This window comes from Hyla sarda, chromosome 3, assembly GCF_029499605.1.
Source record: "Hyla sarda isolate aHylSar1 chromosome 3, aHylSar1.hap1, whole genome shotgun sequence".
NCBI lineage: Eukaryota > Metazoa > Chordata > Amphibia > Anura > Hylidae > Hyla > Hyla sarda.
Window position 1 is genome coordinate 13,543,687 of NC_079191.1, and position 26,644 is coordinate 13,570,330.

The window sequence follows — 26,644 nt, forward strand, 5'->3', positions numbered from 1 at the left end:
AAGTGATACAATTGTATCCAGTCTAGACAATGCTCTGTGAGCTAAATATCCTGGACTCCAGACTGATACATTGTACATAGCTAGTCCTGCTCTCAGCTGAGAAGTGATACAATTGTATCCAGTCTAGAACAGGACATCTCCAGCTGTCGCAAAACTGCAACTCCCAGCATGCCCGGACAGCCTCCGGCTGTCTGGGCATGCTGGGAGTTGTAGTTTTGCATCAGCTGGAGACACACTGTTTGGAAAACCACGGCCCAGACAATGCTCTGTGAGCTATTTATGAATAAGGGTATGTGTTTTTTTTTTTTTTTTTTACGCCTTTTTTCATGGGTCGCTTTTTAACTCGCTACACCAAATTAACAAAAAGGCGCAAGTTGGGCTATAAATTTGGTGCAATTTCCGAAATTAAAGGGGTATTCCAGGCAAAAACTTTTTTATATATATATCAACTGGCTCCAGAAAGGTAAAAAGATTTGTAAATTACTTCTATTAAAAAATCTTAATCCTTTCAGTACTTATGAGCTTCTGAAGTTAAGGTTGTTCTTTTCTGTCTAAATCCTCTCTGATGACACTTGTCTCGGGAAACGCCCAGTTTAGAAGAGGTTTGCTATGGGGATTTGCTTGTAAACTGGGCGGTTCCCGAGACATGTGTCATCAGAGAGCACTGAGACAGAAAAGAACAACCTTAACTTCAGAAGCTCATAAGTACTGAAAGGATTAAGATTTTTTAATAGAAGTAATTTACAAATCTGTTTAACTTTCTGGAGCCAGTTGATATATATATAAAAAAGTTTTTTCCTGGATAACCCCTTTAAATATGTGTGAATTTACGCAACATTCAGAGGTGATTCCTTGTGTGTTACTGCAGGGCAATTTAGTAGCTTTATTGTGAATGTCCTTTATTTTACATTTCAATTATTTACATTACAACTATCCAGATTTTTAAACATGTCCATCTTAACCATGGTGAATTTTTATTTAAAAAAAATAATAAAAAATTAGAATAATAATAATTAAACAAAGTTTTATTTTTTTAAGTTATATCTTTTAATATTATATATATATATATAATATATATATATATATATTTCAAATAGTAAGGTGATCTGCTTATAATAATGAGTAATTTCAACTAATTTTTGTAATGTGTGTTTTCTATGCCCCTTTTTTTTATGGAGGTGATTTGCGCCTTTTTAAAGGGTTTGCGCCAAATTTTGTGCCTTTTTAAAAAGTCGCACTTTCATAAATTCCTGACCACTGCAAAAACCCGACTGAAAACACACATACTGCCGCCAACCAAAGGAACGTGTGTAAACAAAATGGCGCAAAGAAAAAGCGCAAAAAACTCACTGCGCCAAATTTTTGCGCCAATTTTAGACATGAAAAAAAAAATGGTAAAAGGCTTCATAAATACCCCCCATTGTCCCTTTTTAAATGTATCCAACTGCACTAAGTGTAGCTAAACCCTTATTACAGGTGACAATTCGCTATAAAATGAGCAGCAGGAACCTGTATTTTTGGGTCCGTGCTTAAGAAGAATTTAGGAAATGATGCAGAATCTTCTTATTTGACAACAGAAAATGACAGGTTTGCAGGCGCTGACGGACAGAACTTGCTGATTCAGGAAGATTCCGGAGGATTATAAAGTCCTTTATGCCACGAGGAGAAGAGTTGTCACATTTTCGATTTTTTTCCCCGTAGACTCCCAGCACGAATGATAAATCTTTGATACATTTGTAACCAGTGAAATGTTAATAAAGTTTTCACAAAATTACATGTAAGCAGGGGTGGGGTTTCTATGAACCCCTCTCAGCTAAACTCCTCCCTGTCTAGTGGCTCCACCCACAGTCACCTATCCTCAGAATAATGGATAATTATTTGTGTCTTGGTCCCGCCCCCTCGGAGCCAGTTTTAGGCATTACACAGTGAGTCTACCTTTCCCTAGTTGATCCTTTAAAGAAGTTTTGGTTTGTTTGGTTTTTTTGCCCATATCATGCACACTCCCCAAACTACTCCTACAGCACCATCTGTGTTATTCCAGCACATCTGCATCCGTACGTTTCATTACTGTAACTGGGTCATGTGATCAGCACTCTGGTCCAGAGTTAATTCCAGTGGTTAATGTGAGGAACTACAGGATGATATCATCACCTATCAGATCCATCCTGTTAGCTCCCAGACCCCTCCCCTCCCTGTTATATCTGCTTACTGCTGCTATCTCTATGGGATTGGGATATCTACTATATATCCTGATCCCATAGAGATAGTAGCAGCAGTATACAGATAGAGCTGGAGGGAATGTGTATAACTACTATATATCCTCATCCCATAGAGATAGCAGCAGTATACAGATAGAGCTGGAAGAGAGGGGTATAATTACTATATTTCCTCATCCCATAGAGATAGCAGCAGTATACAGATAGAGCTGGAGGAGAGGCGTATAACTGCTATATATCCTGATCCTATAGAGCAGTGGTCTTCAATCTGCGGACCTCCAGATGTTGCAAAACTACAACTCCCAGCATGACCGGACAGCCGTTGGCTGTCCGGGCATGCTGGGAGTTGTAGTTTTGCAACATCTGGAGGTCCGCAGGTTGAAGACCACTGCTATAGAGACAGCAGTAGCAGTATACAGATTGAGCTGGAGGGGGGTATATCACTACTATATATCCTGGTCCCATGGAGATAGCAGTAACAGTATACAGATAGAGCTGGAGGAGATATGTATAACTATTATATACCCTGACCCCAAAGAGATTGCAGCAGTATACAGATAGAGCTGGAGGAGATATGTATAACTACTATATACCCTGATCCCATAGAGATAGCAGTAGCAGTATACAGATAGAGCTGGAGGGGGGTATATCACTACTATATATCCTGGTCCCATGGAGATAGCAGTAACAGTATACAGGAGGAGATATGTATAACTACTATATACCCTGACCCCAAAGAGATTGCAGCAGTATACAGATAGAGCTGGAGGAGATATGTATAACTACTATATACCCTGATCCCAAAGAGATAGCAGCAGTATACAGATAGAGCTGGGGGATGCGTATAAATAGTAGTTACACAGCTCTTCTCCAGCTCTATCTGTATACTGCTGCTATCTCCATGGGACCAGGATATATAGTAGTGATATACCCCCCTACAGCTCTATCTGTATACTGCTGCTGCTATCTCCATGGGACCAGAATATATAGTAGTGATATACCCCCCTCCAGCTCAATCTGTATACTGCTGCTGCTATCTCTATGGGATCAGGATATATAGTAGCCAACGGCTGTCCGGGCATGCTGGGAGTTGAAGTTTTGCAACATCTGGAGGGCCACAGTTTAAGACCACTGGTGTAGAGTGACTGAAAATAATTTACTGGCCATGGTGGCGGACTACTTGGCTTGTGGGACCATAGATATGTGAGGCCATTGTAGGTTTCCCATAATTCTCTCTGATACTATAATCTCCTATCTTATTATCTCTTCTCTTGATATTTACAGACATAAATCCCGTTCTTCTGCCTCTCGGTAAATATTCTCCGGTGATTATTATTTATTTTGCTGAACAATTATTCTATCAGAAGGTAAACAAAACCATCTGGCGTCTTTCATCCGTCAGCGAGAGTTAGGAACGCCGTATTTAAGACACATTTCCCGGCCATCTCTGCTTTTTGATCCTGTTCCAGGTCCCCTCGCAGCTGAACAACAAAAGCGAAGAGCGGCGGCTCGCGGGCCAAAAACGCCAACGAAAAAAACAACAATTCGAGCAATCAAACGGAGAGACCTCACAGGGATGGCATCAGGGTCCTTTTATGTGCAAAAAATATTTCAACATTGTAGCAACGGGTGAAATATCACATTGATGTAATGTTAAAGGGGTACTCTGGGGAACTTAACCTATAGCCCCTCCTTTCCCGCGCATCAACCAATTTAATCGTCTAAATATCATTTATTAGCTATATAAAGCAGTTTCCCTTCTTTAGTTGTACATGAAGTCAGGGAGTGACATCATCCAGCCATCCACTCTGTCTCTGTCCAAATCCCTCTCTGAAAGCAGCCCCCCACCCTCCTGAGAGACACAGATCAAGTGGTTTCTGCCCTGCACTGATGAGTCATGCTCTCTTTAGTGCTGAGAACTGGGAGGTGTGTGCCGCCTCAGCCAATCAGACACTGAACCTCTCTCTGTTGCTCAGGGCAGGGCGGTGGGGGCTGCTCTCAGAGAGTGAGCTGGCTGGCAGGGCAGAGCTGCAATGATTGCTGGGAGACGTAGGCAAAGAGGAAAGAGCAATTACTGGGAATCCAAGCAATAGAGAAGCTCAATAAAGTTTGGCTCTTGCTTTGCATTGGGGTAAGAGTCAAAAAGTGTTGGCGTGGGTGCAGAGCAGCAGCGAGGATCATCACACATTAAGCCGAGGAATAGACAACTTCGTAGGCTGGAGATCTTTGTGGTGCCAACTGTTGAACTGCAGCTGCGCTACCAACCAAGAACTTCATTTTTTAAAGGGGTACTCCGGCCCTAATACATCTTCTCCCCTATCCAAAGGATTCAGCACCAACCTTTGCAAGCTCTCCGCAGCGCAGGAGGCTCTGAGTGTGCAGCTGGAGTGTGGTAACGTCACGACTCCGCCCCCCCCGTGTGACGTCAAGCCCAAGCCCCCTCAATGCAAGTCTATGGGAGGGGGCGTGACGGCCGTCACGCCCCCTTCCATAGACTTGCATTGAGGGGGCGTAGCCATGACATCAGGAGCGGGGCATGGCTGTGAGGTCACACACCTCCGACGTGCACCCGACGCTCTAAACAAATGCCGGGTGCAGCAGGGAGATCCCCAGCAGCGCCCCCCCCCCTTGATCAGGAACCTTATCCCCTATCCTTTGGTACAACGGTTGTGGTAAACCGTTACGACCAAGAGTCCAGTCAGTGAGTCCTAGCATTGTAGGTTACATCCTCCGATCATACAAAAAAAATACATAAGAATACGTCCGATATATTTACATTTATGAAGTTTTTTTGAGGGCCTGAAAATAATACACAAAAACATTTCATCAACAGGAACCGAACCCTCTGAGAATAAAACATTAAAAGTTCTATAGAAAATAGTCCTATAAAACAGTAATCCAGTATCGACAAATTAGATATTAGTAATGTTGTCATTTTCTTTTTGTCATCTTCTTTCTTAAATATTTTCTTTTTTTTAGCCGCTATGTACAGGAAAATAGATGCTAAACTGCCGGCACATGAAACGTGTAGCCTGAACGAATAATTACAACTCCACCAAATCCGAAGGTGATATCAAATACAAACTCCACAATAGTAGCCTCTGCGAAAAAATCATAGTAAACCAGTAAACGAAATAATAAATAAAAGAAACATTCGATGACACAAAAGGCGAGATGGTCAAAGATCTTTCGCGTACGCCGTAAGTCCATGGTTGACCAGGTCTAAAAATTCACATAAGTCCAGCTTTTCTCGACTAAAAGAAAAAAATAATAATAATAAAAAAAAAAAAACCCTACAGGAAGAGGATCTTGAAAACATTATTTCCAAAATAAATACTTAATAAATTGTCACCCAATAGTAAAGTAACATAATTTTCCTTATATTTCAAGCAGAGTTTTTTTTTTTGGTCCATATAGTTCCCGTTCCTTAGCAGCACTTGCTGTCCCAATGACCGCGCGTTTCGAGTCAAATCTGAACTCCCTTTAACATTGTCATTCCATGGCCACTTTTGCAAGGTTGGCTCTGACCCGCGCTTGGTCCACGGAATCCAATAGGTTTTTGGCGTCCACGGCCAAAGCGTGAGAAGCCGTCAACATCTGTTTCTTACATTCCTCGCTGAGAGACGTCCCCACGTTCTGCTGGGCCAAACGCATCTTATTGATCAGCTCGGCCAGGTCTTTACTCAGGAGTTTCTGTGTTCCTTCGATCTGCTCAGAAACAAAAAAAAAAAGCAGATAAAAATGTCATTTAAAGGGGTATTCCGGCTTTATACATCTTTATATGATCACTGGGGACCGGGCGCTGCCTCCGAGATGGGGACGTGACGTCACGGCCACGCCCCCCTCCATTCACGTCTTTGGGAGGGGGCGTGACGGCCGTCACGCCCCCTCCCATAGACATGAATGGAAGGGGCGTGGCGTGACATGACATCACTAGGGGGCGTGGCCTTGACATCATGTCCCCCATCTCAGAGGCGGCGCCTGGCACAGAATGCCGGGGGCTGCGTCGAGATCATGGGGGTCCCCAGCGGCGGGACCCCTGCGATCATACATCTTATCCCTTACCCTTTGTATAGGAGATAAGATGTATAAAACCGGAATACCCCTTTAGGGTCTATTCACACGTACAGGATTCTGCACAAATTTGATGCGCAGGATTTTAAATGACATTCAGTTTACATTGAAATCCTGCGCAGAAAATCTGCGGCAGAATACTGTATGTGTGAATAAACCCTTATTATGTTTTTGGTATTTAAAATGATTTTCCTTTTTTATTTTTTTATATGTTCCTTCCAACTGGAGCTTTTTAAAGTTATTTAAAGGAAAAATGCGGCAAAACTATTTTCATTTTTCCCGTGCCCGGGCTGAAAAAACAAACAAAAAAAAAAAAACTTTAACTCGCCTTTCTACACCAATATCAGCGTGTCCCATTCCTTCGGTGCTGGAATTCTTCCTGGTTCCTGGGCTCTGTGACTCATACTGCGCTCAGCCTATCGCCGGCCGCAGCGATGTCCCACCCCTCTGCCGGTGATATGTAAGGAGCCCAGGTAGCAGGGAGAAGGCAGGGCCCGAGCTCCTTACATGACAGTGCGCTCAGCCTATCACCGGCCGAGGCGGGACGTCACTGCGGCCGGCGATATGGTGAGCACAGTATCCAGGAAGAAGTCCAGGACCGGAGGACCGGGATGCCAATATTGGCAGAATGGGGGAATGTAGGAAGGGGAGTTAAAGTTTGTTTTTTCAGTTTTTGCAGGGGAACTGAAAAAAATTTTCACGGCATTTCTCCTTTAAGACAACGAGACCAAGGTTACCTCTCCGATTCCCGATAAAGGGCCATAGGACATTTGTTTGGGGGACATAACAAAGGGGTAAACCAAATATAATAGTGCTGTAGTGGTGCAGAGTTGGACTTGTGAAGGGTTGTGCAAGCGTCACTAATACAGTGACCCCCTCGACCTACGATGGCCCCGACATACGATCATTTCAACATACGATCACTCTCAGAGGCAGCATCAACATACGATGCTTTTGTATGTCGGAGCCATCGCTTAAACGGCTATCCGGCAGCGCAGACTGCTTCAGCCGCCACCGGATAGCCGTTTACGGTGCCCCGTGTGGTCCGCTGACGATCACTTACCTGTCCTCGGGGCTCCGGCGCGTCCTCTTCGGGATCCCCTGCATCGTCGTCATCACGTCGCTGCGCACGCCGTCCCGTCATCCAATAGGAGCGGGGTGCGTAGCGACGTGATGGCGGCGACAGAGAGAGAGGATGCCGGGGAAGCAGAGGCCTTGCCGGAGCGTCGGGGACACCCCGGGGACGCGGCGACGAGCGGTGATGGTCCGGAGCGGCGGGGACACGTGAGTATAACCTCCAATACCAGTGGTCTTCAACCTGCAGATGTTGCAAAACTACAACTCCCAGCATGCCCGGACAGCCGTTGGCTGTCCGGGCATGCTGGGTGTTGTAGTTTTGCAACATCTGGAGGTCCGCAGGTTGTAGACCACTGTCCTATACTTTACATTGCACGGATCCCTCAACATACGATGGTTTCAACAAACGATGGTCCATTTGGAACGGATTACCATCGTATGTTGAGGGACCACTGTATATTGAAATGTAGTCAAGGACTTTTCTGGCACAGCTGGAAACTACTGACCTGCCTGGAGATCATAAAGTTCAGGGATTACAAAAATATTTTTATTAAAAAAATAAAAAAATAAAATAGACAATGATGTCATATTTAAAGGGGTTTTCCAGGATTTTTTTTTTTTTTTTTTCATAATATAGTGTCTGTACCTGTGTTTTATGGCTGATCTCACAGTTTTTAAGTGATATTTAGGTGATGTTAATTTTTATCAGTATACAAAATCAGTGTTGTCTCAGGCCTTTCCAAGGTTGCAGTGTGGACCAAGACATTATACCGTATATACTCGAGTATAAGCCGACCCGAATATAAGCCGAGGACCCTAATTTTACCCCAAAAACCCAGGAAAAGTTATTGACTCGACTATAAGCCTAAGGTGGGAAATACATTATCCCTCCCTGTGATCATCCAGACCCCCGTCATTAACACCCTCATCATCATCACCCTGTCATCATCCAGACCCCCGTCATTAACACCCTCATCATCATCACCCTGTCATCATCCCCCCTTCATCATCATTACCCTGTCATCATCACCCCTTCATCATCATTACCCTGTCATCATCCCCCCCCTTCATCATCATTACCCTGTCATCATCCCCCCGTCATCATTACCCTGTCATCATCCCCCCTTCATCATTACCCTGTCATCATCCCCCCTTCATCATTACCCTGTCATCATCCCCCCCTTCATCATTATTACCCTGTCATCATCCCCCCTTCATCATTACCCTGTCATCATCCCCCCTTCATCATTACCCTGTCATCATCCCCCCTTCATCATTACCCTGTCATCATCCCCCCTTCATCATTACCCTGTCATCATCCCCCCTTCATCATTACCCTGTCATCATCCCCCCTTCATCATCACCCTGTCATCATCCCCCCTTCATCATCACCCTGTCATCATCCCCCCTTCATCATCACCCTGTCATCATCCCCCCTTCATCATCACCCTGTCATCATCCCCCCTTCATCATCATTACCCTGTCATCATCCCCCCCTTCATCATTACCCTGTCATCATCCCCCCTTCATCATTACCCTGTCATCATCCCCCCTTCATCATCATTACCCTGTCATCATCCCCCCTTCATCATCACCCTGTCATCATCCCCCCCTTCATCATCATTACCCTGTCATCATCCCCCCCCTTCATCATTATTACCCTGTCATCATCCCCCCCTTCATCATCATTACCCTGTCATCATCCCCCCCTTCATCATTATTACCCTGTCATCATCCCCCCCTTCATCATCATTACCCTGTCATCACCCCCCCTTCATCATCACCCTGTCATCATCCCCCCTTCATCATTACCCTGTCATCATCCCCCCCCTTCATCATCATTACCCTGTCATCATCCCCCTTCATCATCATTACCCTGTCATCTTCCCCCCTTTCATCATCATTACCCTGTCATCATCCCCCCCTTCATCATTATTACCCTGTCATCATCCCCCCTTCATCATTACCCTGTCATCATCCCCCCCTTCATCATCATTACCCTGTCATCATCCCCCCCTTTATCATCATTACCCTGTCATCATCCCACACCACCCCCTTCATCATCACCGCTTGTCAATGTCTGATTTAACAGTGGTCTTCAACCTGCGGACCTCCAGATGTTCCAAAACTACAACTCCCAGCATGCCCGGACAGCCATCGGCTTTCCGGGCATACTGGGAGTTGTAGTCTTGAAACATCTGGAGGTCCGCAGGTTGAAGACCACTGAGGGCGGAGAGTTCACTCGAGTATAAGCCGAGTAGGGCGTATTCAGCACGAAAAATCGTGCTGAAAAACTCGGCTTATACTCGAGTATATACGGTACGTCACTAGTCAGTGTTGAAAGGGAACGTGGCAGTGCTTCAATGGGTGGAGCAACCGCTTGGTGGGAGGGAGATCATTCTACACAGGGCTGCAGGGAATTGTAGTTTCAAGCACAGCATGCATGGAAGGGAGCCTAGCTGTGCTGTAATGGATGTTGGGGTGACTGATGTGTGGGAGGGAGATAAGTCACCTCCCATCTAGAAACAAGGGATCCTGGGGATTGCAGTTGGAGGGAGGGCACAGAAACAGGAAATGGCCAGTTCACACAAACAAAGCAGCAGTGTGATGGGGGACACAGGACACGGCCATTTACCACTAACACAAGCACAGATCCTTGGTAAGCATGTCCATTACTGTCTGGCAGGTAAGTACTAAAGTCACCTTATGGTGGATACCCCCTTGAAATGTGTAAGACTTTAATTGAAATGTAGGAATTGTAGTAAAGATACATTACCTCTGTACGAGATGATCCTGGTAATGACGGAAGAATTTCATCGACGCTGCCTATGAGCTTCCGGAGAGTCAACCCGACGTTCTGAAACACAAAAGACAGAACACAGGATTGTTAAGATGTGCGGTACAACTCCGGAACGTGACAGTAACACAAAACAGGTCCCCCTTGAAATACATATGTGACAAACTTAAAGGGGTACTCCGCTGGAAAACATTTTCTTTTAAATCAACTGGTGCCAAAAAGTTAAAACAGATTTGTTAAATTACTTCTATTTAAAAATCTTAATTCTTCCAGTACTTATCAGCTGCTGTAAACTACAGAGGAAGTTCTTTTCTTTTTGAATTTCCTTTCTGTCTGACCACAGTGCTCTCTGCTGACACCTCTGTCCATGTCAGGAACTGTCCAGAGCAGGAGAGGATTGTTATGGGAATTTGCTCCTACTCTGTATAGTTCCTAAAATGGACAGAGGTGTCAGCAGAGAGCACTGTGGTCAGACAGAATGGAAGTTCAAAAAGAAAAGAACTTCCTGTGGAGCAAACAGCAGCTGATAAGTACTGGAAGGATTAAGATTTTTAAATTGAAGTAATTTAGTAATTTAACACAGTGCTCACTGCTGCCACCTCGGTCCATGGAAAGAACTACACAACTTCCTGTTGAGCATACAGCAGCTGATAAGAACTGGAAGGATTAAATCTGTATAACTTTCTGGCACCAGATGGTTTAAAAACATTTTTGCTCCTCCGGAGTACCCCTTTAAAGAAGTTCTCAAAGACAGTGCCCAATTGACCCTTAGGTAACACAGGGCATACATGTACGCCCTGGTCATGGTCAGAGTGTATGAAGCATGCTGATACACCATTAAACAATTTTTTTGTAAATCAACTGGTGCCAGAAAGTTAAACAGATCTGTAAATTACTTCTATTAAAAAATCTTAATTCTTCCAGTACTTATCAGCTGCTGTATGCTCCACAGGAAGTTGTGTAGTTCTTTTCAGTCTGACCACAGTGCTCTCTGCTGACACCTCTGTCCATTTCAGGAACTGTCCAGAGCAGGAGAGGTTTGCTATGGGGATTTGCTCCTGCTCTGGACAGTTCCTGACATGGACAGAGGTGTCGGCAGAGAGCACTGTGGTCAAACAGAAAAGAAATTCAAAAAGAAAAGAACTTCCTCTGAAGAATTCAGCAGCTGATAAGTACTGGAAGGTTTAAGATTTTTTTTAATAGAAGTAATTTACCAATCTGTTTAACTTTCTGGCACCAGTTGATTAAAACAAAAAAACAAAACTATAATTGTTTTAAACTGGAGTACCCCTTTAATGGTGGATTTGGTAACTAGGGTTTAGGTCAACCGGTTGAAAGAACGCCCTCTTACAGCTGACCCTACCTTGACCACATTGACGTATCCCTCGGGAGGCAGCTGGTAGACGTCGTTCTTAAGCTGGAGCACCGACTTCACCAGTTCCATCACACTCTGGTAAACGTTGTCATCCGTGCGGTCGATGTTGGCGGTCGGAGTCGGTTGTAGAGCCTGTGAGAAGCACCAACTAAAGTTACAACGTATCGGGACCCAACGGGACACCATGGTAACACGGGTAACAATAGGCTTTTTGGACTTTCTGCAACCTTTGGAGATCTGCGGTGATTGCCACTGCCCCCCCCCCCCCCCCGGCAAGTCCAATAGAACTAGAACAAGTAATGGAGGGACGTAGGTTATCCATCCGGAGTGGTCTAGGACTGTCTGTGGCCCTTCACATGTTGCAAAACTCCAACTCCAACTGGGAGTTGTAGTTTTGCAACAGCTATACCCCCACTGAAACTGCAATTGATGAAGCTCAGAGCTCAGCCTCCCCCTTCCTGTAGAATGATCTCTATAAAGGTCACAGAGTACACCCAGTAACTTCTCCCATTCCATTGTCCGCTCCTGTCTATTGTCGACTATGTCCATGGCACTTGCTGTAAAGCTTATCTATTAATGTCGTTAAAAACAGCTCAGGCAAGATGGCCGCCCCCATAATAGGGGACAAAAAATTATGAAATAAATGAAAAATTACAGAATCAGCCGCCCGTTGGCTGTCCGGGCATGCTGGGAGTTGAAGTTTTGCAAAATCTGGAGGGCCACAGTTTGTGATCACTGCTCTAAGAGTAGGGTTGCCACCCTGCCGGTATTTTACCGGCACAGCCGGTATTTTCATCTACATTCCGGGCTGTGCCGGTAAGTTTGCATGAAAAATACCGGCCATGCAATGGCCGGTATTTTTCATTCACTGACAGGGGCGGACGGAGCAGCATCCCCAGAAGAACACTGCTTTCATGACCGGCCGTACAATGCCCAGGTCTGACACCAGCAGCCTGTGACAGGGAGAGCTCCGTGCGATGACAGGAAGAGACTGTACAGTCCTGGGGAGGGGGCGTGCACCTCCTGTCTCCTCTCTCCCCCTCCCCCGCCTTCTCTCTGCCCCGTGCAGTCTTACAACCCTCCATAGGCAGAGCAGGGAGGGGAGAGGAGGAGAGGCCGTGTATCCTGTCTCCATCTGCAGCGCAGGGCGGGTGAGTGTCTGTGTATATATGTGTCTGTGTCTGTGTATATATGTGTCTGTGTATATATGTGTCTGTGTATATATGTGTCTGTATATATGTGTCTGTGTATATATGTGTCTGTATATATGTGTCTGTGTCTGTGTATGTGTCTCTATGTGTCTGTGTATATATATGTGTGTGTGTGTGTAGGGGGGAGGGGGGGGGGGGGGGTAAACTGCCTAAACTGGGGGACAACTATGCTGCCTAATCTGGGGGACAACTATGCTCCTAATCTGGGGGACAACTATGCTGCCTAATCTGGGGGACAACTATGCTCCTAATCTGGGGGACAACTATGCTGCCTAATCTGGGGGACAACTATGCTCCTAATCTGGGGGACAACTATGCTGCCTAATCTGGGGGACAACTATGCTGCCTAATCTGGGGGACAACTATGCTGCCTAATCTGGGGGACAACTATGCTCCTAATCTGGGGGACAACTATGCTGCCTAATCTGGGGGACAACTATGCTGCCTAATCTGGGGGACAACTATGCTCCTAATCTGGGGGACAACTATGCTGCCTAATCTGGGGGACAACTATACTGATCTGGGGGACAACTATGCTGCCTAATCTGGGGGACAACTATACTGATCTGGGGGACAACTATGCTGCCTAATCTGGGGGACAACTATGCTGCCTAATCTGGGGGACAACTATGCTCCTAATCTGGGGGACAACTATGCTGCCTAATCTGGGGGACAACTATGCTCCTAATCTGGGGGACAACTATGCTGCCTAATCTGGGGGACAACTATACTGATCTGGGGGACAACTATGCTGCCTAATCTGGGGGACAACTATGCTCCTAATCTGGGGGACAAGGGGGACAACTATGCTGCCTAATCTGGGGGACAACTATGCTGCCTAATCTGGGGGACAACTATGCTCCTAATCTGGGGGACAACTATGCTGCCTAATCTGGGGGACAACTATGCTCCTAATCTGGGGGACAACTATGCTGCCTAATCTGGGGGACAACTATACTGATCTGGGGGACAACTATGCTGCCTAATCTGGGGGACAACTATGCTCCCTAATCTGGGGGACAACTATGCTGCCTAATCTGGGGGACAACTATGCTGCCTAATCTGGGGGACAACTATGCTGCCTAATCTGGGGGACAACTATGCTCCTAATCTGGGGGACAACTATGCTGCCTAATCTGGGGGACAACTATGCTGCCTAATCTGGGGGACAACTATGCTGCCTAATCTGGGGGACAACTATGCTGCCTAATCTGGGGGACAACTATGCTGCCTAATCTGGGGGACAACTATGCTGCCTAATCTGGGGGACAACTATGCTCCTAATCTGGTGGACAACTATGCTCCTAATCTGGGGGACAACTATGCTCCTAATCTGGTAGACAACTATGCTCCTAATCTGGGGGACAACTATGCTCCTAATCTGGGGGACAACTATGCTCCTAATCTGGGGGACAACTATGCTGCCTGATCTGGGGGACAACTACCCGGCCCTCCACAATATTTTTAGTTTCTCATGTGGCCCCATGGGATAAATAATTGCCCACCCCATTCCTCCTCCACCCCGGACATTCCTTAACCTGGAGCCGCCCGGGGAAAGGAGAAAGTGAAGACAAGAGACTGGTGAGACCTCTCTGCAAAATTGTGTATTTAATGCAGTGTTTCCCAACCAGGGTGCCTCCAGCTGTTGCAAAACTATTACTCCCAGCATGCCCAGACAGCCTTTGGCTGTCCGGGCATGCTGGGAGTTGTAGTTTTGCAATAGCTGGAGGCACCCTGGTTGGGAAACACTGATTTAATGTTTTAATGTGTGAAACTATCTGCTGCGCTCTGTATCTAATCCTGTCATGTGTGATACTGTGAGCTGAGCCTGTATATCCAAATCTGTCATGTGGGATACTATCTGCTGAGCCTGTATATCCAAATCTGTCATGTGGGATACTATCTGCTGAGCCTGTGTATCTAATCCTGTTATGTGTGATACTGTCTGCTGAGCCTGTGCATCTAAATCTGTCATGTGTGATACTGTCTGCTGAGCCTGTGTATCTAATCCTGTCATGTGTGATATTGTCTGCTGAGCCTGTGTATCTAATCCTGTCATGTGTGATACTGTCTGCTGAGCCTGTGTATCTAATCCTGTCATGTGTGATACTGTCTGCTGAGCCTGTGTATCTAATCCTGTTATGTGTGATACTGTCTGCTGAGCCTGTGCATCTAAATCTGTCATGTGTGATACTGTCTGATTAGCCTGTTTATCTGACGTTGCGCAGGGGGACGTCACTCGTCATCACAGAGAGCCAGCGTTGCTGTCGCGCACCACCACTACCGCCGCCGCTGGCATAAATAGGGTTTTGGTAGGTATTCTCTAAATGTAATTTTTTTTGTGCGATATAGGAAAATTCCCCCCACATATATATTGTATCCCTCCAATCCCCTATGCCATTTCTTAAACCCCCCTCCCATCCCCCATGCCATTTCTTAAACCCCTGATCCCTCAGCCCCTGTGCAATCTGACCCCTCCCCTTTTGTAGCTCCACCCCCACATAGCCACACCCATGACCGGTATTTTTCTGAGGGAAAGGTGGCAACCCTATCTAAGAGGTGTCTTTGCCTATAGAAGAACCCTCAGCAAAGGTCTATGTGCATGAATATTAGGAGTCCCAGGGCCCACACTTTTGACTCAGTCACCCCCCACCTCCCCCAATGGTAGTTTCCTAATGCTCACCTGTGCGGCCAGTCTTGGAGGTTTCTGCGGAGGAACCGTGAATTCAGCTGAAAGAAAGGAACAAAGTCGTGTTATAGAAGAGGCCACCGAGTACAATAGACACAGGATAGAACAGCCATGAACCCAACTCTATACACACCGAGCGCTAAATATCCCCATGGTGGTCAGAGAAGGTTATCAGCTCAGAGACAAGGTCCAGCCTACCCTCCCGAGACAGCAAAGTGTTGTCTCAGGAAAGAGGAAGGAGCCAGAAGGCTGCTGAGACAACACCACACTGACAATGGAAGGACTACACAACTTCCTGTAAGGAGAGAGGGAGGAGTTGGGGAGCTGCTGAGACAACACCCCACTAACAATGAAAGGACAACACAGCTTGCTGTGAGGAGAGAGAGAAGAGCTGGGGAGGTGCTGAGACAATACCACACAGAGAATAAAATGACTACACAACTATGTGGCCGGAGAGAGGGAGCCACTGAGACAACACCACACTGACAATTAAAGGACTACACAACTTCCTGTCAGGAGAGAGGGAGGAGCTGGGGAGCTGCTGAGACAATACCACAGAGAGACTTAAATGACTACACAACTATCTGTCAGGAGAAAAGGAGCTGCTGAGACAACACCACACTGACAATGAGAGGACTACAAAACTATCTGTTAGGAGAAAGGGAGCTGCTGAAACAACACAACTTACTGTCAGAAAAGAGAGAGGAGCCTGGGAGCTGCTTAAACAACAACACACTAAGAATGAAAGGACTACACCACTTGCTGTGAGGAGAGAGAGAAAAGCTGGGGAGCTGCTGAGACAATACCGCACTGACAATATAAAGACTACACAACTTTTTGTAAGGAGAGAGGAAGGAGACAGTAAGCTGCTGAGACAACACCACACTGACAGTTAGAGGATTACACAACTATCTGTCAGGAGAGCAGGAGCTGCTGAGACAACAACACACTGACAGTGAGAGGACTACACAACTTTTTTTTTCTGTCAGAAGGGTGTCAGGAGGGAGGGAGCTGCTGAAACAACACCACACTGACAATGAGAGGACTACACAACTTCCGATCGGGAGAAAGGGAGGAGCCAGGGAGGTGCTGAGACAACACCATTCTGAAAATGAGAGGACTAAACAACTTCCTGTCAGGAGTATTTAAACATAAAAACATGCTGAAGCCAGTACAATGTGTGATAGCACTCTAGAAGAATACAACTTTCTGATACCGGAATATGCTTTTTAAGGGTTACTCTATCCCAGGTAGCTTTATATCCTGCAGACTCTTTAAAGTGGTATTCCGGCTATATACATCTTATCCCCTATCCAAAGGATAGGGGATAAGACGTATGATCGCAGGGGTCCCACTGCTAGGGACCCCCGCTATCTTGGTGCAGCCCCTGGCATTCTGTGTCGGACGCTGTCTCTGAGACAGGGACGTGACGTCATGGTCATGCCCCCTAGTGACATTATGACCACGCCCCCTCCCATAGACATGAATGGAGCGGGCGTGGCAATGACATCACTAGGATGCGTGGCCGTGACGTCACATGCCCATCTCGGAGGCACAGAATCCAAGGGGCTGCACCGAGATTGTGGGGGTCCCCAGTGGCAGTTAGGGGATGAGATGTATAAAGCTGGAATACCCCTTTAAGTTCCGATCCCAATACTACAGAGACGTGGTGTCTTTTGATGGTCTCCTCCAAGTATATACATAGGAAGCCATCACAGCCTCCGCTCCTTGTGACCTCCCCCTTTTTGGAGACGTGCGGTTCTCATACTCACTGTATGCGAGATCCTTCTCAGGAAGAGGCTGGAAGAAAGGAAGAAAAACATTAAAATTTCATCACCAGAGGGGAAAGTCTCATTATAAAAAATCAATGATATAATCTCCAGGATCAATAGAAGGTTCCGGAGCCTGCAGCCATAAGCATAGGTGTGTGTGACGTCAATGGTGACAAGACTCTGTCCTGTATGAGGTCTTTGAAGACGTATATATTCATATATATATATATATATATATATATATATATATATATACACACACTCAATGTGACTCTGATCTGACAAGAATTCCCTCATCGGGTATAAGGTTTAGGTTGGTGTTATCTTTAGAGTGTAGGGTCTAGGATGAAATAATAAAATCTATGCACAATGATATCTCTGCACTTAAAGGGGTATTCCAGGAAAAAAACTTATATATATATATATATATATATATATATATATATATGTATATATATATCTCAACTGGCTCCAGAAAGTTAAACAGATTTGTAAATTACTTCTGTTAAAAAATCTTAATCCTTTCAGTACTTATGAGCTTCTGAAGTTAAGGTTGTTCTTTTCTGTCTAAATCCTCTCTGATGACACGGGAAACTCCCAGTTTAGAAGAGGTTTGCTATGGGGATTTGATTCTAAACTGGGCGTTTCCCGAGACAGGTGTCATCAGAGAGGATTTAGACAGAAAAGAACAACCTTATCTTCAGGAGCTCATAAGTACTGAAAGGATTAAGATTTTTTAATGGAAGTAATTTACAAATCTGTTTAACTTTCTGGCACCAGTTGATATAAAAAAAAAAAAGGTTTTCACCGGAGTACCCCTTTAATCAGACATATAAGTGCAGTGTCATATAAGAAGCGGTCATGTGACTGTGAGAGAACTATCTGCAAGATACAGAAAACTATGTGGGGTCCTGTGAGTTAACTTGCAAAACTGTTTTTTATATTATTTTTCTTTCTTTTGCACTACATTATTGTCATACTCTGGGTAAAATGAGAGTGTAAGGGTTAATATTTGCATATACTGTTAAATCAGATGGATGGTGCCTTGGTCACGTGCTGCTCCCTAGCCTTTGGTTTTGCATAGAAACCTCTAGAAGGCTATGGGAAGAGTCCCTAGTCCAGCCTCTTATCACAGGAGAGGGGTGGACCCATAAACAGTCGAGGTCTTGTTTTGGCCAGAGCAAGATCTCCTTGCTCTGCTCTTGCTGGTCCAAAGTGTTATTTCTAGGTGGAATCCTGTTCTTTAAGAAAGTCCCTGTTCTGTTCCTGGTTCAGTCCATGCTGTGAGAATAAAGTACTTCAAGTCTTCAGCTCCAAAAATGATTTTTTCCTTAGAGGAGAATAAGCTTAACAAGAGCCCCTCTGCATACACTTATCTCTTCAGTGACCTATGGTCAGAGATTGTGCTGGTGGCTATCACATCTGTAATGCCCCAATGGATGTGGACCTGTTGTGCCACTTACCGGTTCGGCTTTGGGCAAAACTTGGGATTGGAGTCTGTGTCCCCTTAGTTTTCACTCTTTATCCCGCTCCAGGATGGGTAAGCTGGACTTAGCTGCGGGTAAGACCCCAGGTTGCTGCCACAAGAGTGGCCCCATTTAAGTGGCAGCTGGCCTAGCAGGGCAGAATGTCCTAATTACAAGCAATGGGGATACAGGCAGGTGGGGTGGGCTGGCACTTTTGATGGAATAAGCGGAGCATCAGAGTCAGATGCTGTAAGAACAGCAGAGCTGAAAAGCTCAGGTGCAGCCAGATGGAATGAGCTTGATCAGCAGACAGAGGCATGGTTGACAATCTGGGTCATGCACAGGAGAAGCAGACAGGTACCAAGGGCTAGAGGCAGAGTCAGGTAACAGTCCAGGATCACAGGACAGGAATGGGCACCTTCACTGTAGAGAAACTACACTATTGTTCAGGCACTATAGTAAGGGAGGGGTGCTCTCTTCTAGGTGGTGCCTGGCAGGGATTGGAGGAGGACAGGAATAAGGGATGGATCAGAGACAGCACGTGCACGGCCCTTACAGCTTGCAACAGTACAGGGGAGACTGTCCTGAATCTGCAGTGGGGCGGAGGACCTGTGTGTGAGTCTCGGCCATGGTAGGCAGCGGGACATGCTGCACACTGGTTGCTGACAACCATTAGTGTTACAACGTTACAACGTGATCGAAAAAGTACATGTATGACACTGCAGTGAGTCAACTTGGGTAGATCAGTAGAGAAAAAGCTTATTGGTCGGTGTAACATCTACATCTGCATTAGTCACTACATTTCATCAAAATAACTTTTGATGTATTATAGATTAATGTATGCAGAATAACTTTCCAATTGCATGTTATTAAAAAATATGCTTCTTTCTATTTAATTTTCCACTTTGAAAAAATGACCCCTAGAGGTCTCCCTACCAGTCCTGGCCGCAAGCCCTTTTTTTTATTTTTATTTTATTTTTTATAGATTTCAGACTCATGCTGGAGTCCTAAATCTCAGACTGTAACCGGGACACAGACAAGCTCAGCTGGCAGCTCTGACTCTTCTCTCTGTTTACAACTGCATGTGCAGAGAGAAGAAAGATCGGAGCTCAGATAGTAAAATGAATGAGGGCATGCAGTAAGGCAGAGTCAGGAGGATGCCCTGCTGTGCTATGAGCACAGTGCTGGCTGGTTGATTAACAGGCATGGAGCAGTGCTGAGCTTGTCTGTGTCCCGGCTGCAGTCTGAAATTTAGGACTCCAGCATGAGTCTGAAATCTATAAAAAAAAAAAAAAACGCTTGCGGCCAGGACTGGTAGGGAGACCCCTGGTGGTCATTTTATCAAAGTGGAAAATTAAATAGAAAGAAGCATATTTTTTAATAACATGCAATTGGAAAGTTATTCTGCATACATTAATCTATAATACCGGTATATAAAACGTTTTTTTTTTTTGACAAAAGGTATCCTTTAATAGTTACACATAATAAAAGCTAATGCAAAAGCAACCTTTAAAGGGACAGTGACCAAATTCTGATTGATCTGTATCAGACTATAACATCTTGCACTGTGCTAAAGTAAGTGTGTTGTATTGACTTTGCACGGAAGTGGTTTTCCAGAATCTTAGTATCCAGGAGGTCTCATTCCTGCACTTTGCACTACGGTAATAACTGAAGGACTACTACTCCCAGCCAACCTGCATTGTGTACTGTCCCCATGCGCTACATAAAATAAAGAAAATATTATGTATTCAAGATAAGAAGGGAAACAAAAGAAAAGATCAATGGAAACTGAAATATATGGAAGCATAATGAATAAAATATGTGAACCCCCCCCCATAGTAGTCTGTTGTCTTGGTGACGCATCTATGGTAATTCGGTGGATACTTACATCGGGGGCTTTGTCATTGATTTGCTGCTTTGGGTCCTGAAGGTAGAAAATAAATAAAAAAACAAAACAAAATTAGATTTCATAGAAAAGAGATTTACAGGTTGTAAACATCTGCAATTTCGTCATTTATTAAGTGTTCTGCGATATCCGCTAACACCACGGCCGTTGTGATCATAGGAAGCGTCAACTTAGCGTATGCTAATTTACGGCGCACATTTGGCGCCAATTATGACAATCGCAAAAGCAGGGAATTACCTATTGTTTCCCTCAAGTTTTTATATTAAACATATTTTTTTTAAAGAATTTTTTGTTGATTTATTTATTTTTATTTTTTTAATTCCATTTTACTATCTCTATTTATATATATATATATATATATATATATATATATATATATATATATATATATATATATATAATAATTCTAAAATCTTGCAGTTCCGATTCTGGCCACTTGGCATAAGACTAAGCTGTGACTTCCTGTTCTGCATGTGATGATAAGGAGGAGGGTGCTGGAAAGTGATCTGTAGACACCGGTAGATAGAGAAGACAATAGATCAGAGTTCCTCCTAGCTGTTGCAAGACTAAAACTCCCAGCATGCCCGGACAGCCAAAGGCTGTCCGGGCATGCTGGGAGTTGTAGTTTTGCAACAGCTGGAGTCACACTGAAACAGCAATAGATGAAGCTCAGAGCTCAGCCTCCCCCTTCCTGTAGAATGATCTCTGTAAAGGTCACAGAGCACACCCAGTAACTTCTCCCTTTCTATTGTCGACAATGTCCATGTCACTTGCTGTAAAGCCTATCTATTAATGTAGTTAAAAACAGCTCAGGCAAGATGGCCGCCCCCCATAATAGGGGACAAAAAAATGAAATAAATGAAAAATTACAGAATCAGAAAATAGAAACATTTTGCTTGACTTACGGGAGACCTTTGCCATAAGTCAAGTGAAGGGTGTGGAAAAGGTACCAAGCACTTAAAGGGGTACTCCGGTGGAAAACAATTTTTATTTAAATCAACTGGTGCCAAAAAATTTAACAGATTTGTAATTTACTTCTATTAAAAAATCTTAACCCTTCCAGTACTTATCAGCTGCTGTATACTACAGAGAAAGTTATTTTCTTTTTGAATTTCTTTTCAGCCTGACCACAGTGCTCTCTGCTGACACCTCTGTCCATGTCAGGAACTGTCCGAAGCAGGAGAGGTTATCTATGGGGATTTGCTCCTGCTCTGGACAGTTCCTGACATGGACAGAGGTGTCAGCAGAGAGCACTGTGGTCAAACAGAAAATAAATTCAAAAATAAAAGAGCTTTCTCTGTAGTATACAGCATCTGATAAGTACTGGAAGGATTAATATTTTTTAATAGAAGTAATTTACAAATCTGTTTAACTTTCTGGCACCAGTTGATTTAAAATAATTTGTTTTCCACCGGAGTACCCCTTTAAGGTGGCCTTTCACCTTTAACCTGATACACATGATTGTTTGCCAAGGCCAAGTTCATGTGTTAGAGAGAGAAGAGGTAAGCCGCTGCCAGACCGCTCTGACGGGCAGTTTATTTCCTGGAGAAACAAAAAAAAGGGTCACACGGTTGAGGTGGGACATCCCTGAGACCACTGACTGGCGGAGTGGACTATCACTCATGAGACCATTTCATCTCGTAAGGTGGAGGGCACCCCTGTGATCAGACACTTAGCCCCTATCCTAAGTTAGACATAACTGGAGTGCCCCTTTAGCCAAAGTGTATAGGGACCTTTAGAACTTGGATCCTTAGTGGCAAAAAAATCGGAGGCCCAATGTGATGTTCCCTATCTCTCTTTTAAGAAGAGCTATTAACCTTTTCATGAGTCAGTGAGGGGATAATTGTAGAATGACCTCTGTAAAAGGTCACAGAGTACACCCAGTACCTTCTCCCATTTATGTGATTGGGACAGATCCTGTCTATTACCTCCTATGTCCATAGGGGTTGCTGTAAAGCAACTCTCTAAATGGTGTTAAAAATATCTCAGGCAAGATGGCCGCCCTTGTAACAATGTCCAAAAAAATTAAATAAATATAAAATTACAATTAGAAAATAAATAAAAAACGTCTACTTGACTTATGGGAGAACTTAGTCAAGGGAAAGGAGTGGAGGAGGTAACAAACTGTTCCGAATGCTGGAGCCGGGAGCTCGCGACGTCATAGCCCCGCCCTTCATGACATCACACCCCCGCCCCCTCAATGCAAGTCTATGGGAGGGGGCGTGACGGCTGTCACGCCCCCTCCCATAGACTTGCATTGAGGGGACGGGACGTGATGTCATTAGGGGGCGGGGCTATGACGTTGCGAGCTCCTGGCACCAGCTCCAGCGTTCGGAACAGTTTGAGCAGTGGAGTACCCCTTTAAGGTAGCATTCAAACATATCCGCTCCTCCACTATCTCAATATAATTTTTCTGGGGATATAAACATTAGACAGGTGGCTGGTCCCACTTATAACTGTGGGTTTGGCTGACTTTTAAAGGGGTACTCTGTTTATGTAAATCGTATCTCCTATGCGACTGCTGGGAACCCCCACAATCTCCAGAATGGGGCCCGTCTCTTACCTCGGAGCTCTCAGGCCTTCACCTTCCAATATAAACTGGAGTGATGGTCCGCTGTGGCGGAACTGGTGATTGACAGAGCTGTGACCAGTTCGTTTTGGAACATGGGGGCCGGATCACTTTGAGGTAAGAGAAGGGCCCCGTTCTAGAGAAGCTTACATAAAAGGAGTGCCCCTTTAACCAAAGTATTTAGGCACCTTTAGACCTTTGCTCCTGGGTGGCAAAACAATAAGGGCCCAAGGTGATCTTCATTATAGGGTCCTCCCTCTTTTAAGTAGAGCTATTGACCTTTCCAGTCAGTCAGTGAGGAGTTAACTGATGGCCGGGGCTTCACTATAGGGGGTGCAGAGTTAGCAGTCGCTCCGGGGCCCTGGTACCTAAGGGGGTTCAAAGGTTCCTCCGCCCCATAAGAAAACACCAGTATTATAAATGGCACACAGTAGACACGGGGCCCTGTTACAGATTTTGCATTGGGGCCCTGAAGCTATAAGTTAGGCCTCTGGTAAGGGTCCTTCTATGATCAGCAGCTCTGCACAAATGGGCGCCATATTGGTTTGCTCTGGCTAGTAGAGGGGTCTTGATCTCATTCCCCTTACTCCTCTATTACCACCATACACCAAATTAAAGGAGTACTCCCCCGCCCCAACGTTCAGAACATTTTGCTCCGAACGCTGTGTGCGCGCTATGAGGGTTGGCCACGCCCCCTTGCAATGTCACGCCACGCCCCCTCCCACCGACTTGCATTGAGGGGGCTTGGCGTGATATCACAAGGAGGCATGGCCGACCCCCGTAGCACGCACACAGCGTTCGGAACTAAATGTTACGAATGCTGGCCGGTGGCGTACCCCTTTAAGGCACAGTGAAGGACTCTGTTATATCCATTACTGACTGTGATATATACTGTATATATATTATTCTTCCCCCCCCCCCCCCCCTCGTCTCTGACCATCTTAGTATTCCCGTCACGGCAGGTCTGGTATAATAACCAGATTTGAATCCTGCCCGTTTCTAGGTCACCATTGACCCTTATTCATTATACATCTCACATAAGTAGCCAGCGGGGTCCACGGGGATGACAGATCTGCGCCGTTGCCCCCTTAACTCCTCTCTTTGCGATACATCAGAGCGGAGCAGACAACCAATTACATCCGACTCCATCTACGTCTCAGCGTTCAGTCCTGACATGGAGAGGAGCGGTCCGGGTCCCCGGGGGCCGGGAATATTTAAGGAAGGGGTCAGGCTCAGCTGCCTAATTAATCAGCCATGGTGTTGACTTACTAAACTTCACAAAGCCCGGCTAATCTCCACAAGGTCATGGGGTCACCATCAGCATGCGGCGGACGTGGGCGAAATCCAGCTCCGTAAAACGTCCTGCTTCTCATTATCCCTCACCTCATCTATGGAGGGTAATAGGTGATCATTACCGCAGATATTCAGACAATGCTCACTTCCTGAAAGGCGCGCTGGCCGCCAATATGGCCGCCATTACAGCTCCTAGTCACTTTCCAGGCTCCTGAATAGGCTATATGTCTAGTTATGTCCTGATTTGGGAATAGGGATGGATCATCACATAAAACACACATTTCCTTTCTCTTGGCCTTTTTTTTGGGAACGAGATTTGCAGATCCAAAATTATTGGACATTCTTAATATAAGGGAGAAGAGACAGTTCTTAAGGGGTCCTTCATTTTACACAGTTTATTTTCATTAGAAAAGTCACCTTACAATGTGATGATCACAGAAACCTCTAGTGATCAGTATGGAAGGATCGGGCAGTAAGTGTTCGGTTTCCCTGTAGTGCCACCACAGGTGAAATTGTAATGTCCCAGTACAGGACATGGTCCTGCACTGCAGTTAGGTCCTGTCGGGTTGAGACCCTCGGTGACCTGGGGTCTCCCCTGCTGTTTCTATAATGTTATTTATCCTACCTTATGTGTAGTCAGTGTCCTAATGTATAGCTAGTCTAAAGGACCTGTGAAATGTCATGTTATGTTATCTTGTCACATGATGTTACCCAGAGAGCACCAGCTTAACCTATGACCCACAGCTTGACCAATGGGATTTAGTCCAGCCCCCCACTATATAAAGGGGCGGCCATCACAATTCACTCTCCTCTCTCTTACCACCTGCTACTGAGCACAGCGACCACCAGAGATCTCAGTGCTAGTGACCAACATCTGGAAGGCCGCAAAGCTACAGTCATTCCAGTAAGTCAAAAGTCTATGTCTGCTGTCACTACCCATAGTCAAGTCCAATCTAAAGTCAAGCCTCAAGACATCACTCAGGGGGCGGTGCTAGAGGTCAGAGACAGGATCCAGCCATGCCTTCTGAGACAGAAGTGGATGATGTGTCATCTCGGGAGAGAAGCAGGAGCTGCTAAGACAACACCACATTGACAATAAGAGGACTACACAACTTTGTGTCAGTAGAGGAAATATGGGGAATTGCTGAGACAACACCACACTGACAATGAGAGGACTACACAACTTCTTGCCAGGAGAGAGGGAGGAGTCAGGAGCTGCTGAGACAACACCATACTGACAATTAAAGAACTATACAACTTCCTGTCATGGTTATTTCAAGCTATAACATCGCGGAAGCCAGTACAATGTGTGAATATACCCCAAAGGAATAGAATAAACATACAGAATACCCAAGCAAGACAATGGGTAAGACTGCAGACTGAAGGAGCTGATATGGCAGGATGCACCATGGGCTTAGGACCATGGCAGATCTGGAATATGCTCTTGTGGTATAGCAGGGTGTGAGGTGCACGGCAGATGTATTTACCCTAGGGGCAGATGGCATTAACCCCTTGTGTTCATGATACAAGGGCGTGGTTTATCCTTAACCACCCGAAGGTATACCGCTGGATCCTGGGCTAGGCACGGGGGCAATGAAGACATCGACGCCAAGTTACGGACAATGGTAGCTTTACTGAGGGTAGACAGTTGTTACAGTCTATGCTGTACAGCCAGGGCCCAAGGAGGTGACCAGTGACACAGAGACCGTGCAGGTTTGCTGGGACTTGTAGTTGGAATGGAGAATTTAGTGCAGGCCATGCTGGGTAGACAGCCCCCGCCATCATACAGCCCCCTGCCATCATACAGCCCCCCGCCACCATACAGCCCCCCATCATACAACCCCTCGCCACTATACAGCCCCCCAAACATACAGCCCCCTCCCATCATACAGCCCCCCGCCATCATACAGCCCCCCGCCATCATACAGCCCCTCACCATCATACAGCCCCCAGCCACCATACAGCCCCCCAACATCATACAGCCCCCAGCCACCATACAGCCCCCCGTCATCATACAGCCCCCAACATCATACAGCCCCTCACCATCATACAGCCCCCAGCCACTATACGGCCCCCAGCCACTATACGGCCCCCAGCCACCATACGGCCCCCCGCCATCATACGGCCCCCCGCCATCATACGGCCCCCCGCCATCATACAGACCCTCGCCATCATACAGCCCCCCGCCACCATACAGCC

At 45.7% G+C, this 26,644-nt stretch overlaps 1 protein-coding gene across 4 annotated transcripts in view; it reads right to left on the bottom strand.

Moving 5' to 3' along the window:
- Positions 1 to 4,978: 4,978 nt before the first annotated feature.
- The window catches only part of PTK2B (protein tyrosine kinase 2 beta), a 207,370-nt gene continuing 185,704 nt past the window's right edge, over positions 4,979 to 26,644 (bottom strand). For all 4 annotated transcript variants that reach the window (XM_056563778.1, XM_056563776.1, XM_056563777.1 and 1 more), the window contains exons 26-31: positions 20,566 to 20,601; positions 17,212 to 17,239; positions 15,434 to 15,480; positions 11,528 to 11,671; positions 10,144 to 10,224; positions 4,979 to 5,924 (exon numbers count right to left, since the gene is read on the bottom strand). In XM_056563778.1, coding sequence (XP_056419753.1) covers positions 5,709 to 5,924; positions 10,144 to 10,224; positions 11,528 to 11,671; positions 15,434 to 15,480; positions 17,212 to 17,239; positions 20,566 to 20,601 — 552 coding nt within the window. In that variant the 3' untranslated portion in view covers positions 4,979 to 5,708. The remainder of the gene's footprint in view (positions 5,925 to 10,143; positions 10,225 to 11,527; positions 11,672 to 15,433; positions 15,481 to 17,211; positions 17,240 to 20,565; positions 20,602 to 26,644) is intronic.